This window comes from Rhincodon typus, chromosome 10 (genome assembly GCF_021869965.1).
Source record: "Rhincodon typus isolate 14 chromosome 10, sRhiTyp1.1, whole genome shotgun sequence".
In the NCBI taxonomy this organism is placed as follows: Eukaryota; Metazoa; Chordata; class Chondrichthyes; order Orectolobiformes; family Rhincodontidae; genus Rhincodon; species Rhincodon typus.
Window position 1 is genome coordinate 29785702 of NC_063341.1, and position 15216 is coordinate 29800917.

At 39.1% G+C, this 15216-nt stretch overlaps 1 protein-coding gene and 1 long non-coding RNA gene across 5 annotated transcripts in view; one reads left to right on the forward strand and one right to left on the reverse strand.

The window, feature by feature from the left end:
- The window catches only part of ror1 (receptor tyrosine kinase-like orphan receptor 1), a 292100-nt gene that overhangs the window by 201561 nt on the left and 75323 nt on the right, over window positions 1–15216 (forward strand). For 2 of the 3 annotated variants that reach the window (XM_048602290.1, XM_048602291.1), the window contains exon 2: window positions 6521–6589. In XM_048602290.1, the coding sequence (XP_048458247.1) occupies window positions 6521–6589 (69 nt within the window). Of the gene's footprint in view, window positions 1–6216; window positions 6277–6520; window positions 6590–15216 lie in introns of those variants that run through there. The other variant, XM_048602292.1, reaches the window with a different exon arrangement.
- LOC125484267 overlaps window positions 1–15216 on the reverse strand; it is a 39043-nt gene that overhangs the window by 3405 nt on the left and 20422 nt on the right. The window contains exons 6-7 of one of the 2 annotated variants that reach the window (XR_007263104.1): window positions 5132–5327; window positions 609–1229 (exon numbers count right to left, since the gene is read on the reverse strand). This is a non-coding gene — a long non-coding RNA (uncharacterized LOC125484267). Of the gene's footprint in view, window positions 1–608; window positions 1230–5131; window positions 5328–15216 lie in introns of those variants that run through there. The other variant, XR_007263105.1, reaches the window with a different exon arrangement.

Here is a 15216-nt window from a genome sequence, read left to right on the forward strand (position 1 = left end):
AATATGGATATCTGTCTGCCCTAATTCTTTACCTTACTGTTTACCTGTAGCATTAAAAACCTGTCCTATGTAACACTTATTATCCTAACCTCTTGGAGATATCTTAGTCAGTAAATACATATCAGGTGTTGATACAAGTTATAAAGATCTGGAGGTGCCTGGTTTGACTTCTGGTCTCTGTAAAGTTTGCTGATCTCAGCTGGAGTGATAATGGTTTGTCAGATTTAGTTTTGATGTGCCTGGGGGGAGAAAAAATGCAGCCTGGTTTTCCTTCTAATCACAGTCCTGTAACCCTTGCTAAAACTTATGTACATGTGGAAATGGAGTGAGAATAGGGAAGTGCTCATCTGTGATGCTCCTATGTTCAAGCAGCTCACTTAGACTCATGCAAAAATCTGCTCATTTTATCAGTATTTTATCAGTTGTGGAAACACTTATGCTATTTCCATAACATAAGAAATTAGGCATGAATAACATGGTATTGAAGAATCCAATAAATGTTTGTTATAGCTAGAGATTATGTATAAACATTACATTCACAAGCATTTAAGTGTCTGGTTTAAAATTAAACTATTAGATTTCAACACAGCAGCCTGCTTTCAATAGCATGTCAAGCTTCAAGTCATTCAAATTAAGATGGAGTATGTGATCTTTATACTTATTGCTACTCTGTCATGACACATAAGCAATGTCATGAGCATATCTCTTAAAGGTATACTAACATACTCGTTCTCTTAAAAATATTTTTAAAAATGACCATGAGGCACAACGTGAGGTGTACATATCACACAGGAGACTCCATGAGTTTCTTCATTTCCTGTAATGAAACTTCCACAGCCATTGCAGTCAAAGCTGTTGTAGCTCAAGGCTTTATGTGTAGAGCATTCTGTTCTGCAAGCTTAGCTTGCATGAATCAGTTTCTGATGCCAGATTTATTTGACCAAACTTTTCCAATGTTTTCCAGACAGACAGCTAAAAGCAGAAAGGCAGAGCTCTAATGTTCATAAAGATTGCAGGAGTCACCCCCAGGTTAAGGTGTCATTGATTGCAGCCACTTTACCCTGCAGTCTCCTGTATATAACGCCAGGGTCTTCCTAAATCACAAGGCCTTCCACTTTATTCAAATTGAACTGGTATGTGATAACCAGCACCCTTGATCACACAGACCTTTGCTGTCCTATCTGACAGTTCTCCTGACAGTTTCATCTTGCACCACAAAACCTTGGATCCTGCAGAACAAATCAGAGTCTAGCTGTGTTGAGACAGTAATTATCTTCTACACAGAGATAGTAGGAATTGCAGATGCTGGAGAATCTGAGATAACAAGGTGTAGAGCTGGATGAACACAGCAGGCTTCCTGCTCCTATGATGCTGCTTGGCCTGCTGTGTTCATCCAGCTCTACACCTTGTTATCTCTTATCTTCTACACACTTGCTTTATGACTCCATTCAGGACCCATTCTCAGCTGCTGAACTGCAAGTCAAATAGACTTCTCAGCGAGCTGACTTGAGTGAATGAGCAATTATCCTGGTGCCGGACAGGTTTGATGGCATCCTAGATAGCTCACAGATTTGTTGTCCAATGCGTAACATTGCAACAGGGACAGTATATGGAGACTTTATTGGGAGATGATCTTCAGCATGATCAGTGGCAATGCTATTAATGCAACGGAAGATGGTATGGGGGAGGGTTGTCGAAGAGTTTTGTGAAGCCAAAGCTCTTTGGTAATATCTCATTGCAGAGCACGTCGGCTGCACATTTTCTGCTCTCCTGTATCAACAGTCATCTCTAACATCTTTGCCATTCCTTAAATAAACTACATCTGACCAAAGATCAATCTTGATACAGGAACACACTCAGCACATGAAGATTTCAAAGAGGATCATTGTTGAATTTTGTTCATAATAAAAAAAAAGCAGGTGCTCCTCTTGTTCTGGCATATTCCACCTGAATGATGTCAGCTTCTTCTGAATGTAGAGTGAAAGTGGATAAATATGTACATTGTTGAAGAGGTTTAAATAAATCAGGCAGCTTGCTGACAGGAGGAAACAACATGCAAGACCAAGAGGAGGAAGCACTAATTTGAGCATCTGTAGATTTTGAGGGTGAATGCAAGGAGAGAGGTGGAGCAATGAATTCTTCCTTAGTGACTGGAATAAAACAATAGGAATTGGAGAAGGGAAAGGTTCAGAATACCAAGGTTAAAAATAGGTTTAGCTGAAAGCACGAGAGAGACAATTAAGGTTCTTACCTTTATAATTTTGGTTATATTGTTAATCCTTTAATCCTTGAATACAGCTAGGTCCTGGTGACAGTGCAGATTGATGTGATATTTCTTTCCATGTTACCTGGCTAAAATTTCCTTTGGCATCCATTGTTTATGAGAATGAGAGGATTTCCTGCCTGACATTAGCTGGTTTCTGAGGATTTCTCCTGCTGCATCAGTCTGCATGTTATGCTCAAAGTCACCTTGTCTGTCCCTGTACAAACTCTCTGCTCCCTATCCACCACTGACAAAAGCACTTCCTTCAAAGGTGCTGCTCAACTGCAGTCCTGTTGGATTTTCTGCTTGCTAATTGGCTAGCTGCTGACAACTGACAACAAACTGATTTCATTGAAGTTAATCTCAACCAATTCACAACCAAATTCCATTTCAATTCCTTCAAGTGAACACACATACATTATTGACTATCTGCCTGATTCGCACTCACTAATTTTCTGTGGAGCCTTTCAGACAGTATGTTTTAATGAGGACACGAGTGCTGTCCACTAATGTGAACGTTTGCCCTTTTTTTTATTTTCAGCAACTAATTTCCAATTCGTTTTTTTTCCAACTAATCGAACGAGGTATAACCATGATTTCTTAAGAACAAAATTAAGAAAGGTCTTATAAATCATTCTTGCCTTATGTAGACAATGACAGTTAAAGTAATCTCAGGATGATTTGTCTAGGCCACCATTGTAGAAATTGATGTGATTTGAGAGAAATTTGGTTTCTAAACATATTATTGTATTGCTCTGGGCTATAGCTAAGTGCATATCTAAGCAGGCAACCCAATAAACTGCAAATCTCAGGACAATTAAAAAGCAAAATGGAGAATTTGTATCTTGTACTATATATTGGTGTCATTAGGTAGAAGAACCTTAGCTAATAAAATCAAATCTGTCTTTTTGATTAGTTTAATGCACTGATACGTGTAAGGAATGATGTGTTTAAAAATGAGTTATGAGCTGAGATTTGGTGTAAAGAAGACCAATCGCAATAACATTGAGTATTTTCCTTCATTCAGTTTGAGTATAATATCACACAGGTATTTATCCACACATCTTGACAATTGAAATGCTCAGGGAGACTTGCTCAACTACGATATTAGGACATAAAGCAAGGAATGAGAAAAGGCCATGTCCCATATGACCATGGATCAGGGGTATTTTAATTTTACTCATATCTAAAGTTATCAAGTGAACCATCTGTCTTCCACTCATCGAATGAAACAATCTTCATGTTTTTCCTTGTGTAAGCCTGAGAGGCATCCCCAGAGACCTGAGTATTCCATGATGATTTTAGTTTTCTATAAATGGCGCCCCTTGAAAATTTTCTACTCACTTTGCTTTCTTCCACACATATTTACCAAATGAGCAGCCAACAAAGAACTTGCTTTTCGTTTCTGATCCATGCTGCATTCAATAAAGGTTCATGAGAGCAACCTGGGTAAATGGATCTTCAAGTACCTCCATCTCATTTTTTTTTGTCAAAAGTTAAACACAGCATGTCCTGGTGATGAGAGATAGTAGGAACTGCAGATGCAGGAGAATCCGAGACAACAAGGTGCAGGGCTGGATGAACACAGCAGGCCAAGCAGCATCATAGGAGCTCCTATGATGCTGCATGTCCTGGTGATGGCCCATTTAAGATTGGGAATGTAATTTTAACTTCCAGGTAGGAATACAGTGAAATAGGTAGTACCTAAATAGGTGCTGGGTTTCAGTTAAAATGACACTTGCAGATTGTCCTGACCAAAGTCACCAGGCAGTTGGAGGTAACTGGCTGCCTGATCATTGGTTTCCTCTTGGAGAGCATGAACAAAAACTTTGAAAATTTGCATTGCAGAGCACCTTTCGCATAATTAAGCCACAAGATAGAAGCATCATCACGACCATAAGACCAAAAGACATAGTAGCAGAAATTGGGCCATTCGGCCCATCGAGTCTGCTCTGCCATTCAATCATGGCTGATAAGTTCCTCAACCCCATTCTCCCGCTTTCTCCCCGTAACCATTGATCCCCTTGATAATCAAGAACCTATCTATCTCAGTCTTAAATGTACTCAATGACCTGGTCTCCACAGTCTTCTGTGGCAGTGAATTCCATACATTCACCACTCTCTGGCTGAAGAAGTTTCTCCTTATCTCTGTTCTAAAAGGTCTTCCCTTTACTCTAAGGCTGTGCCCTCGGGTCCTAGACTCTCCTACCAATGGAAGCATTTTCCCAACATCCACTTTTCCCAGGCCATTCAGTATTCTGAAAGTTTCAATTAGATCCTCCCTCATCCTTCTAAACTCCAATGAGTATAGTCCCAGAGTCCTCAAACTTTCCTCATATGTTAAGCTTTCCATTCCTGGGACCATTCTCGTGAACCTCTTCTGAACCCGCTCCAGGGCCAATACATCCTTCCTGAGATATGAGGCCCAAAACTGCACACAATATTCCAAATGTGGCCTGGCCAGACCCTTATAAAACCTCAGTAGTACATCCCTGCTTTTACATTCAAGTCTTCCCAAAATAAATGCCAACATTGCATTTACCTTCCTGACTACTGACTCAACTTGCAAGTTTACCTTGAGAGAATCCTGGACTAGAACTCCGAAGTCTCTTTGTACCTCAGACTTCTGAATTTTCTCCCCATTTAGAAAATAGTCCATGCTTTTATTCTTCTCACCAAAGTGCACGACCTCACACTCTCCCACGTTGTACTCCATCTGCCACTTCTTTGCCCACTCTCCTAACCTGTCCAAATCCTTCTGCAGCCTCCCCACCTCCTCAATATTACCTGTCCCTCCACCTAACTTCAATTAAAGTACTCCGGATCATCTTGCTTACAAGAAAACTGAAAAACAAATTACAAACTTACCAAAGAACTGCGGATGCTGGAGATCTGAAATGTGATCTGCAACCTGCTGAGTTTCTTCAGCATTTCCTGTCTTTGTTACAAACTTAGCAAGTTTGTGTCTGCTTGGGCACTGAGTGTTCCTGGCAGGTTTCTCCTGGTGAGGAAGCCTCCAATGATCCTTCCTTCAGGTTTAACGATTACAACCTTTAAAAGGCATCTGGATGGGAATATGAGGAGGAAGGGTTTGGAGAGATATGGGCCAAATGCTGGCAAATGGGACTAGATTTATATAGGATATCGGGTCGACATGGACGAGTTGGACAGAAGGGTCTGTTTCCATGCTGCATATCTCTATGACTCTATAATTTTAAAACAGCAGATCAGACCATGATGACATCTTCAGAATCCAATCTGCATATTTAAAGAGCAGCCTAATGGCTTGTGTAAGTAAATGTTCCTGTCTCTGTAATTAAAATTGCAGTCAACCAGATTAAAGCAAGAAATGAACAGTGAGTCTCTCACCTCATTTGGAGCTAAAGTAGATCCCCAGTTTCTATATGTAAGGACTGTCGAATGTCTACGAATCTTATCTTTATGTAGTCTATCACTGTGATATGACAGCCTATCAATACAGGGCCGCCGGTTCATTGTACTACATTTTAACCAACAAATAACAAGAACTATTTGACTGTAAACTTAGAAAACCAATCTTTCAGGCTCATGTGTTGTGATAGTGTCCTTACCCCTAGGCCAGAAGGCCCGGGTTCAAGTCTTACCTCTCCAGAGCTATGTTGTAACACATCTGAATACGTTGACTAATAATATCTAGAAGACCAATCTAACATAAGTGAGTGGCCCGTATTTTAAAGAGTGAAATGTAAAGCATTGGTTAATGCAGTGGGTTAGCAGCATTGCCTTTTCCTCTCTGGGACCTAGGATCAATTCCAGCTGGGCTTGATGAACTGAAGATTGCTACTTGATGATGGATATAAATAAAGATCCAGTGTGAAATGAGCTTAAGCTGTCTCAACCCATTTACTAGTGAATGATGACACCCTATAAAACAATCTTTGGTTTGACAATAATTAGTAATCTCATTCTGATAAGTGAAAGAGAAGACTGATGGGGAAGTTAGTGGAATAGCTGTTGGACTGAATTTGTTTAAGGTATACTTCTGGTAGGTAACAGTGGTTATGTATTAATGCTGATTTGCAGATGCAGAGAATACTGTCTTGTATTACCTTAACAATGCAACTTCATTAAATAAAAAAGATGAGCGAAAAGCTTTTGACATTCACCAGCACAGTAGGAGTGAGTTTAAATGTCTTTGTAAGTACATGAAGTATGGTAAACTCTATTCAGACTTCAGATTGCAGACATTACTAAGTGTTTCTTTTCGGTTTCCTCCAGGAATGGATTTACCAGATGAAACTCAGTTGCAGCCTTCCACACCAGCATGGAACAGTTCCAGTGACTCAGGCAAGCAACCGTTTCAAACAGTAAAACTCCAGTGAATTACAGAATGTGCTTACCCCAGCCCTCAAAGCCTTCACACATATGTATCTTCCATACTGTACAACAGCACTCACGCTGTTTACAACTTTAGGAGTAAAACTGGAAGAGACTCTATAAAAAGGAGTGAAACGTTCTTCTGCGATGGTCCACATCTGCAAGTGATTTTGCTGAGTATTTGTTTTGTTGGAGCCTGGTTGGAGACGCTGGGACACCAAAATGATACTGTAATTCAAACAGGATGTGTGTTTCAAGGTTTCCTTGAAATTCTGGAGCTTTGATGCTGTCAGAACAGAGTAGTTTAGCTTTCTGTAGCTGTCAAACTTGTGAAATTGTCTGGGTTTAAATGAAACAGTCTTGATTCTGAAATACATAACTTTATATGGAAAGACTATAAATCTTGTAATGTACAATCCTCTAGGCCTCTCATTTATCTTTCTCTTCTATTCATTAAAACAACAGGAAGCCTTAACTGCTTCCATCTCCTGATTGAAGCTATTCGCTTTATTGTCTGCAGTTTTCTTTAAAAGTCTTCAAACTGCATTGCTAACCAACACCCATAATTTTTTTTCTGTTGCTTTTCTGCTTATGATAGTTGCAAGATTTAACAGACTAGTAGTTTTTCTCTTGTAAAGAGAAGGCTGAACCATAACCTGATCAATGTCTACATGGAGGGATTCGACAGGGTAGAAACCAAAAGAATGTTTATAGTTGCCTTGATATCCAAAAATCTAACAGAGTCACCAGTGAATCCAGTATCAAAATTCAGGAAAAATCTTTTCACTCTGAGAATGGGTAGGATGTAGAACTTGCTGTCACATGAAATTAGAATATCTGCATTGATAGAGACCCTACATCAACATATCAGGTCAACAAATGCTTCTGTGGAGCATAAATACGGGATTGGACCTTTTTAGGTTGAGTTGTCTGCTTCTGTACTAGATGTTTTGAAGTTCTGTGTCACAAATATGAATGATGCAGGTACTTAGCTGATGAATTTGCAAGAGTGAAACAGAATCCTGCCCTAAATTCCTGATTTGAAACTGTATTGTGAAGTAATAGCCAGAACGTCCCTGAACAGTGAACAAAAGCTGTAAAAAAAACTTACGCCATAAAAGAAAACTTATTGTCTTTTCATACATACAGGATACAAATGCCAGAATGTGTTGGAAAATCCTTAAGAGTAGTACTCTCTAATATAAAGATAATGTTAAATGTGGTGTCAGGAGCTCAATTTGTAAGTGCAGCTTCTGGCGTGATATTGACTGCTTGAAGTAGGAAGGTTTCAGGTTCAGTAAGCCTGTAATAAGCTGGCTGATCTTAGAAAGGAACATTTGTTACAACATCCATTGAAGCTACAAGAGGAAGGGGAAAACCCACTAGGATGCTCATCTCTGACCCTCACCTGGACCCAGGTTCAATTCAGGCATTTGAGAGGGTGCTGGATGGTTATTTAGATGTGCAAGGTATGGGGTAAAAGCAGGAGGTTGACATCAAATAATGATGCTCATTTGAAGAGCCAGTACAAACATGATAATCTGTACGGCCTTTTCTTGTGCCGTACCAATTCTATGAGTGTGATGTCGTCGAATGAGGCTGTGCTGGAAAATATACCTGTGCGGAACGTAGACTTGTCTTATTGCCTTCCACAGAAAAATTACCAAATGCACACCTTCACAAAAGTAAACCAGCACTGATGGAATTCTGGTCAAAAGTGTGTCATCAGTCTCGGGACAGTCAACATGAAATTGTAGAGAGAATGATACATTTACCAGCAGATCATAGCATTGCTGTCATGGAGGAAGGAAGTGTCATTGCTGGAATGATGATGTTGATGGCTGATGCACATTGTAACAGTCTTGAATTTGGAAGGAATTTTGGAAATATTTGGAAGGAAATTTGTGAGGAATCTCCTCAGAGGGGCAGTAACTGTTTTTTGATTAGTTTCTGTAAAATAAAACTTCCTGGAGCTTCCACAGGGATTTTGTAGTGTAGAAGTGGTGAAAACCACATAAATGACCAACAACTTCTGTTTATATTGTTTCTCCAGGGATTGAGAAAGAAGACCTAGAAAACCCCATGGGAGTTCCCCTCCAAAGTGTTTTACTTACCCCTGGGGTTAGATAAATAATTCAATTTATCCCCTTTACATACCACAGCTACATTTATGATATATACATTTATAAATGTCATACATCTGTATGCACTTCCTGTGTCATTATTTTCCATTATAGATTCCTCTGGCTATGTTTATAATGAAATCTAGCAATGTCAGTTTGCGATGCTATAATCACAAACTCATTTCTGTCTCCTGAGTTGCCATAACTCTTTATATATTAAACCAATGGATAATGCAACATGACACATTGAATATTTAATTTTAAAATGACGGTGACAGGAAGGAATAGAGTGTATGAATCTAAGAACAAATCAACAGTTAAAGCTAGAGGTGCATCAGGAATAAAAGGATAAAAATAAAGAATGAATAATTTGGATGAGGGGAAAGTATGGTTTTCAAGTTTGCTGACAGAAGAATAGGAATAAGTTGTGAAGAGTACATAATGAGGCTACAAAAATATATAGATAGGTTAAGTGAATAGTAAAAGATCAAACAAGGGGATTATAATTTGGGAAAATGTGAAATAGTCAATTTTAGCATGAAAAATATGAGTAAGCATTTTATGTAAATACGGAGAGTTTACAGATCTCTAAAATGTAGAAGGATCCGAGTGTCCTTATGCATGAATCTCTTAGCCTAGGTACAGCAAGTCATGAGGAAAGCTAATAGAATGTTACCATTTAATGCGAGGGGAATTCAATATAATGGAATCAAAGTTGTGATTCAGCTATACAGGGCACTATTGAGACCACATCTGGTGTACTTTGTGCAGCATTGGTCTCTTTTCCGAAGGAAGGAAACAGTTCAGAGAAGCTTTGCCTGACTAATACCTAGAATAGAAAAGTTGCCTTATGAGAAAAGGTTGAACAGGTTAGGCTTAAATCTGCTGGAGCTCAGTATTTTTTTTTGCATTCCTTAGATCATAAAAATCTCATCGTAAATTGATACACAACAGTATTAAGAAATATTAGGCTCGGATATGTCTATTATCTCTACTAAACAGAGTCCATTTGTCAACCAATCAGCACTCTTCTTTTATACAGTATCAGTATTGGTTTTGGTCTTAAATTGATATTCTTGCAAATGGTCCTGACGAAAGACGAAAAGTTATGACAAAGTGTCTTTTTCTATAATACTCAAATTGTGCACTACAAAAGGACTACATATATAAGAACATAGGAGCTGGGAGCAGGAGTGGGCAATTCATCCCCTTGAGCCTGCTCCATGATTTGATTTGATCATGGCTGATCTCTTCACAGTCATAGAGTCATTGTCGTAGAATAATACAGCATGGAAACAGGCCCTTCCACAATTCTGCTTTTCCACCTGCTCTTCCTAACCTGACAACCCAACATTCATTAGTTTATTTTTCATGTCACCACACACAGGCATTTAAGACAAAGTGTGATCTTCTAGATAGACCGTGGGAGAATGTGGAACCAGAGTCTTCATATGTAATTTATAATAATATATGTGCTTTATGTAGTTTACCAAACATGCAGACAAGGAGCAGGAAATGCCAGTCACCAAGTAACAAAATCATGTTTGATCTGATTGTTTCCAGTTCTACCCTAAAATTATTCAAAAACTCTATTCTTACTGCCTTTTCAGGAATACAGTTCCAAAGACTCAGGACCCTGTAAAAGAAAAATAATCACCTGAACACTGTCATACCTTTATACATTGACCTCTATTCCTAGATTCTCCTACAATGAGCTGTAGGGAGAGGCTGAATAGGCTGGGGCTATTTTCCCTGGAGCATCGGAGGCTGAGGGATGACCTTTATAGAGGTTTATTGAAATCATGAGGGGCGTGGATAGGGTAAACAGACAAGATCTTTTCCCTGGGTTGGGGAGTCCAAAACTAGAGGGCAAAGGTTTAAGGTGAGAGGGGAAAGTTTAAAAGGGACCTAAGGGGTAACCTTTTCACGCAGAGGGTGGTGCGTGTATGGAATGAGCTGCCAAAGGAAGTGGTGGAGGCTGGTACAATTACAACATTTAAAAGGCATCTGGATGGACACATGAATAGCAAGGGTTTAGAGGACTATGGGCCAAATGTTGGCAAATGGGACTAGATTAAATTTAGGATATCTGGTCAGTATGGATGAGTTGGAAGGGTCTGTTTCCATGCTGTATATCTCTATGACTCTATAACTGGAAACATCTATCTGCATCTACCTTGGAAGACCCCTCAGGAACTTGTATGTCTCTATCAAGTCACTTCTTACTCTCTTCTGAATTCCATCTGCTACAAGTCTAACCTGTCCAACATTTCCTCATAATACACCCCACTCATCCAAATATTATTCTAGATTAAACCTTATTAAACTGTCTCTGAACTTCTTCCAATGCGTTTACACCCTGCCTTAGGTGATTAATGCTGTGCACAGTACTCCAGGTGTGGTCTCACCAGTATCTATATAACTGAAACATAACCTTCCTAATTTTTATATTCAATTCCCTTCATGATGATGGATAACATTCTATGAGCAGTGCTAATTACTTGTTGGAGCCGCATGCTAACCTTTTGTGTAATGTGCACGTGTACAGCCAGATCCCTGTCATCTCAGAGCTTTGCAATCTCTCACCATTAGATAATTTACTTCTTTTTTGTTCTTCCTGCCAGAATGGGCAATTTTATATTTTCCCTACAAACTTAACAATAAAACTTTCCATCCTTCATCCAAATAATTTGTACAAATCATTATCAGTTGAGATCCCAGTACTCCACTCATTACATCTTGCCAACCTGGGAAAAAAGCATTTGTGCCTCTTTTTTTGCTTTCTGTTGGTCAAACAATCTTCCGTCCTACATCTGGCACAAGCTGACTGTGACTGATACGTAAAGCACACTTTTTAAAATAATAGTTACATGTTATCAATTCGTTCCCTACTGTAGTTCTGTATATTTTAATATATAGCAGATCTTTTTCAGTATGATGGGGAATCGGAGGCTACATATGTATGGGTGATGGCATGCAGGGGTTTAAGTGAGATGGCGTTGACATTCAGTGAAAAAAATTTGACAAGGCTTTTGATGCATCGTCCTATAGATATTAAAAGAAGTGTTTTATTATTAAAGTAATGATTTAACTATCCCCTGCACAGAAATCAATAAAGGGGACACAGACCACTGCATGATTACTATGTTCAGCCATTATCTTTTCAGGCATAATTAGCAGATTTAAAAGAAAGAAGTGCAATCTACTTTCCTACTTTCGATTTTTTTAAAAATACAGTTGCTCTCTACCAGCTTCCAGTGAACTGGTTGTGTCACATTAAACATATTGACTGCTCTTAGCAACAGACCCGATCAAACCCTATTCTGTGGGAGAAAGGTAATGAATGTCTAATGGCATTCCTAGTACTTATACAGTATCATACAACCCATCAAAGTTGATCAGTCATTCATTATCTGATCATATTTACTGGCAAGGAAATCACATAACATTGTGCAAGATTTCAGTTGGCAAAAGTGCGACTGATAATCCACTTCTTATAAATTTACTAGCTTCCGGCTATGTCTTTTTCCCATTCATTTTCTTCTATTCCTTGTCCTAGCAATTTGGCAGGTGCCAGGCACCTCCTTTATCGCAGTCAAGTGCCTGTTCTGTACGGATAGTCTTTACAGCAGGACAAGGCCCAATCTCATTGCTTTCCTTATCTGGTATTCACACTCTCAGAATATCTATTGGAGAATACTTGGGTTGTGGGCTCCTGTCTGCTTTTGACTCTAGCAGACCACATGAGCTGAGATTAATTGCAATATTTCATAGCTGTTCAGCTAAGAATTCTCAGCTGCACACAAAAATGGTTCTGTACTAAAATGAAAACAAAGTGCGAGAGAAAATCTGCAGGCCTGGCAGTATCTGTAGAGAAGCTTTCTCTCCATAGATGATGCTAGACCTGTTAATATTCTCCAGTATTTTGTTTTTATTTCAGACCACCGGGCATTCCCGGTGCTTTGTTTTATTTTAGTGGGCTGTGTTGCTGTATTATTGGTGCTCCCCTTATTCTGAGAGAATGCCAAAGTATTTGCAAGAACCATTCCGTGCACAACAGCAACAAATGACATGATGCAGGCCCATGTTGGCAGTGCACATTGTCTGTTGAAGCTTCAGTGGACAAATAGCAGCCTATTCAGTGATGTTATCTATTTATTGTTGACCTAAAATAATAATGATGAGCTAAGTCCGGGAATGTGCTTTAGAGGCAATTAAAATGCTTCTATTGTTTTATTTGTGTAAATCAGCAATAACTGGCTTAAATGTGACCTTAAATGTTTTGGAGGACATGGAAAGAAAAGATCGGAAATCAGATCTCTCTCCCTGAGAAAGAGAAAAAGTAAAGGAGTGAGGAAAACCTATTGGCAAATATTTGTTTTCTTAATGCAAAAACCAGAATTTTTTTCTTTCTGATCTATTATTTAAAATCCTCCTAACACTGTAAAAATTGATAGTCTGCCAGAGTAGAAAAGGAAATGGTGAGTTTTTTCACTTGAGCAGAAATGGCATAGTTTTTTGCAATGTTTCAAACTGTTTCTTTTTTTACTTAGAACTTGAGAGATCAGATAGCAAAGGTATCAGGAGTGAGCTGATTTTCACTTGAAAGATAGTTCAGCCAAAAGATCATTTTCAAAAATGATCTGCATTGTTGTTCAAATGTAATAATTTATAATAGACTGATTGCAAATTATTGCACCCCTACAAATCAAAGGAAAATAATGATGGAGTCACTATTTCATTCAGATGCTTGACTTTTCAGATGACCTTTATATTAAAAAAACAACACATTCTGGGCCATCCTTAGCCAGCTACAAGTGATACTAGCTCGTTGAGTTGCCAATGAGAGATAGTAAAACTACATCTCAGGATTAATTTTCTAAGTTTCATTATCAAAAGCAAACTCCTACACTCTTTGTTAAAATAAAATTGATTTTGCAGGCTTGGAGACCAGCTCCATCAGGTTTTTTTTTGTCATTCCCACAAGCATTCCTGTGACATGTTACAGGGATGAATTGGTTATAGCACAATGTTGCTCTGTTCACTTCATAGGGGGCTGGAATTTTAGACTTGTCTGGGAGCTGATCCAGAATCACCTAATCATGGGAAATACTGCACCAACTGAATATGCAACACTACATAGCCAGTATTACTCGTTCTTCCTGCAATGAACAGCTTCAAATCAGTGAACAATCCCTCAAATACTTCTTCACCAGACTTTCCTTCTTCAAACAATCAGCACTTAATACCCATACTACACTGCAAAATTAAGGATACTTGTACACAGTGTAAGCATAACATTTGGTGGGCTCTGTATTACCTCAGGCAACCTTACAGACTGGTATTGGTGAATCTCCCACTCACTAACAGCACACCGAACAGAAGTGATTGATTGATTGTCATTGTGTTATATATGAGAGTGCTCGTGAGAAATTGGGCCCTGAATATTGTATTTTAAATTGTTAGTGGAAAACATTGCCTCTACCTGCCAATCCTTTTCCTTTCTATTCCATCTTGAAGGTGTTGACCATATCGGAGGGATTCCGGTCAATTTTGGGATATCCCGCTGAGTGGCGAGTTGTTCTAGGAATCATGTTTGGTCGGGTGGGGCTAGGATCACACAAGAGGGATTCCATGAGGTGGGGTAGACAGTTAATGAAGTAAGTTTGGTAAGATATGGTGATAAAACTCACTAGGCCTCGCAGTGATAAATCCTCCAAACATCATGTGCAGCAACTGGCACTTGGCTAGAGTTTTTTTTTTGAAGAGGTAAGAGGTAACACTGTTGATGTGCTGTACATAGACCTGCAGAAGGTGTTTAATACAGTGTCACACAATAGGCTTTTGTTTTTGTAACTTTCCTCAAAGTGCTGGAGAAATTCAGCAGGTCTGACGAGAGATCGCTGGACTCAAAATGTTAACTCTGTTCCCCTCTCCACAGATGCTGCCTGAGCTGCTGAGTTACTCCAGCACTTTCTGTTTTGTTTCAGATCTCCAGCATCCAGAGTTCTTTGCTTTAGTTTTGTAAGAAAAGTTATAAGCCTTGGAATAAAAGGGTCAGCAGCAAAGTGGATACAAAATCGACTTAGTAGTAGGAAACAGTAATGGTCAATGGTTATTTTCATGCTGGAGGAATGTTGATAGTGGAGTTCCCAGGGTTTGGTATTGGGACCTTAGGTCTTCCTGATATGTATTCATAAACCCGGGCAATTTCAAAGTTTGCAGATGACACAAAACCTGGAAAGAATTGTAAAGTGTGAGGAGGAAAGTGTGGAACTCCAGAAAGACACAGACAGATTGGTGAATTGGGCAAATAGATGGGAGGGGAATTTCAAAGCAGTAAAGTGTGAGGTGATGCATTTTGGTGGAAATAACATTGAAAGCCAATATATAATAGGAAATACAGTTCTAAAGGGAGGTGCAGAGCAGGGGGATGTGGGTGTATGTGTACACAGATCATTGAAAGGACAGGTA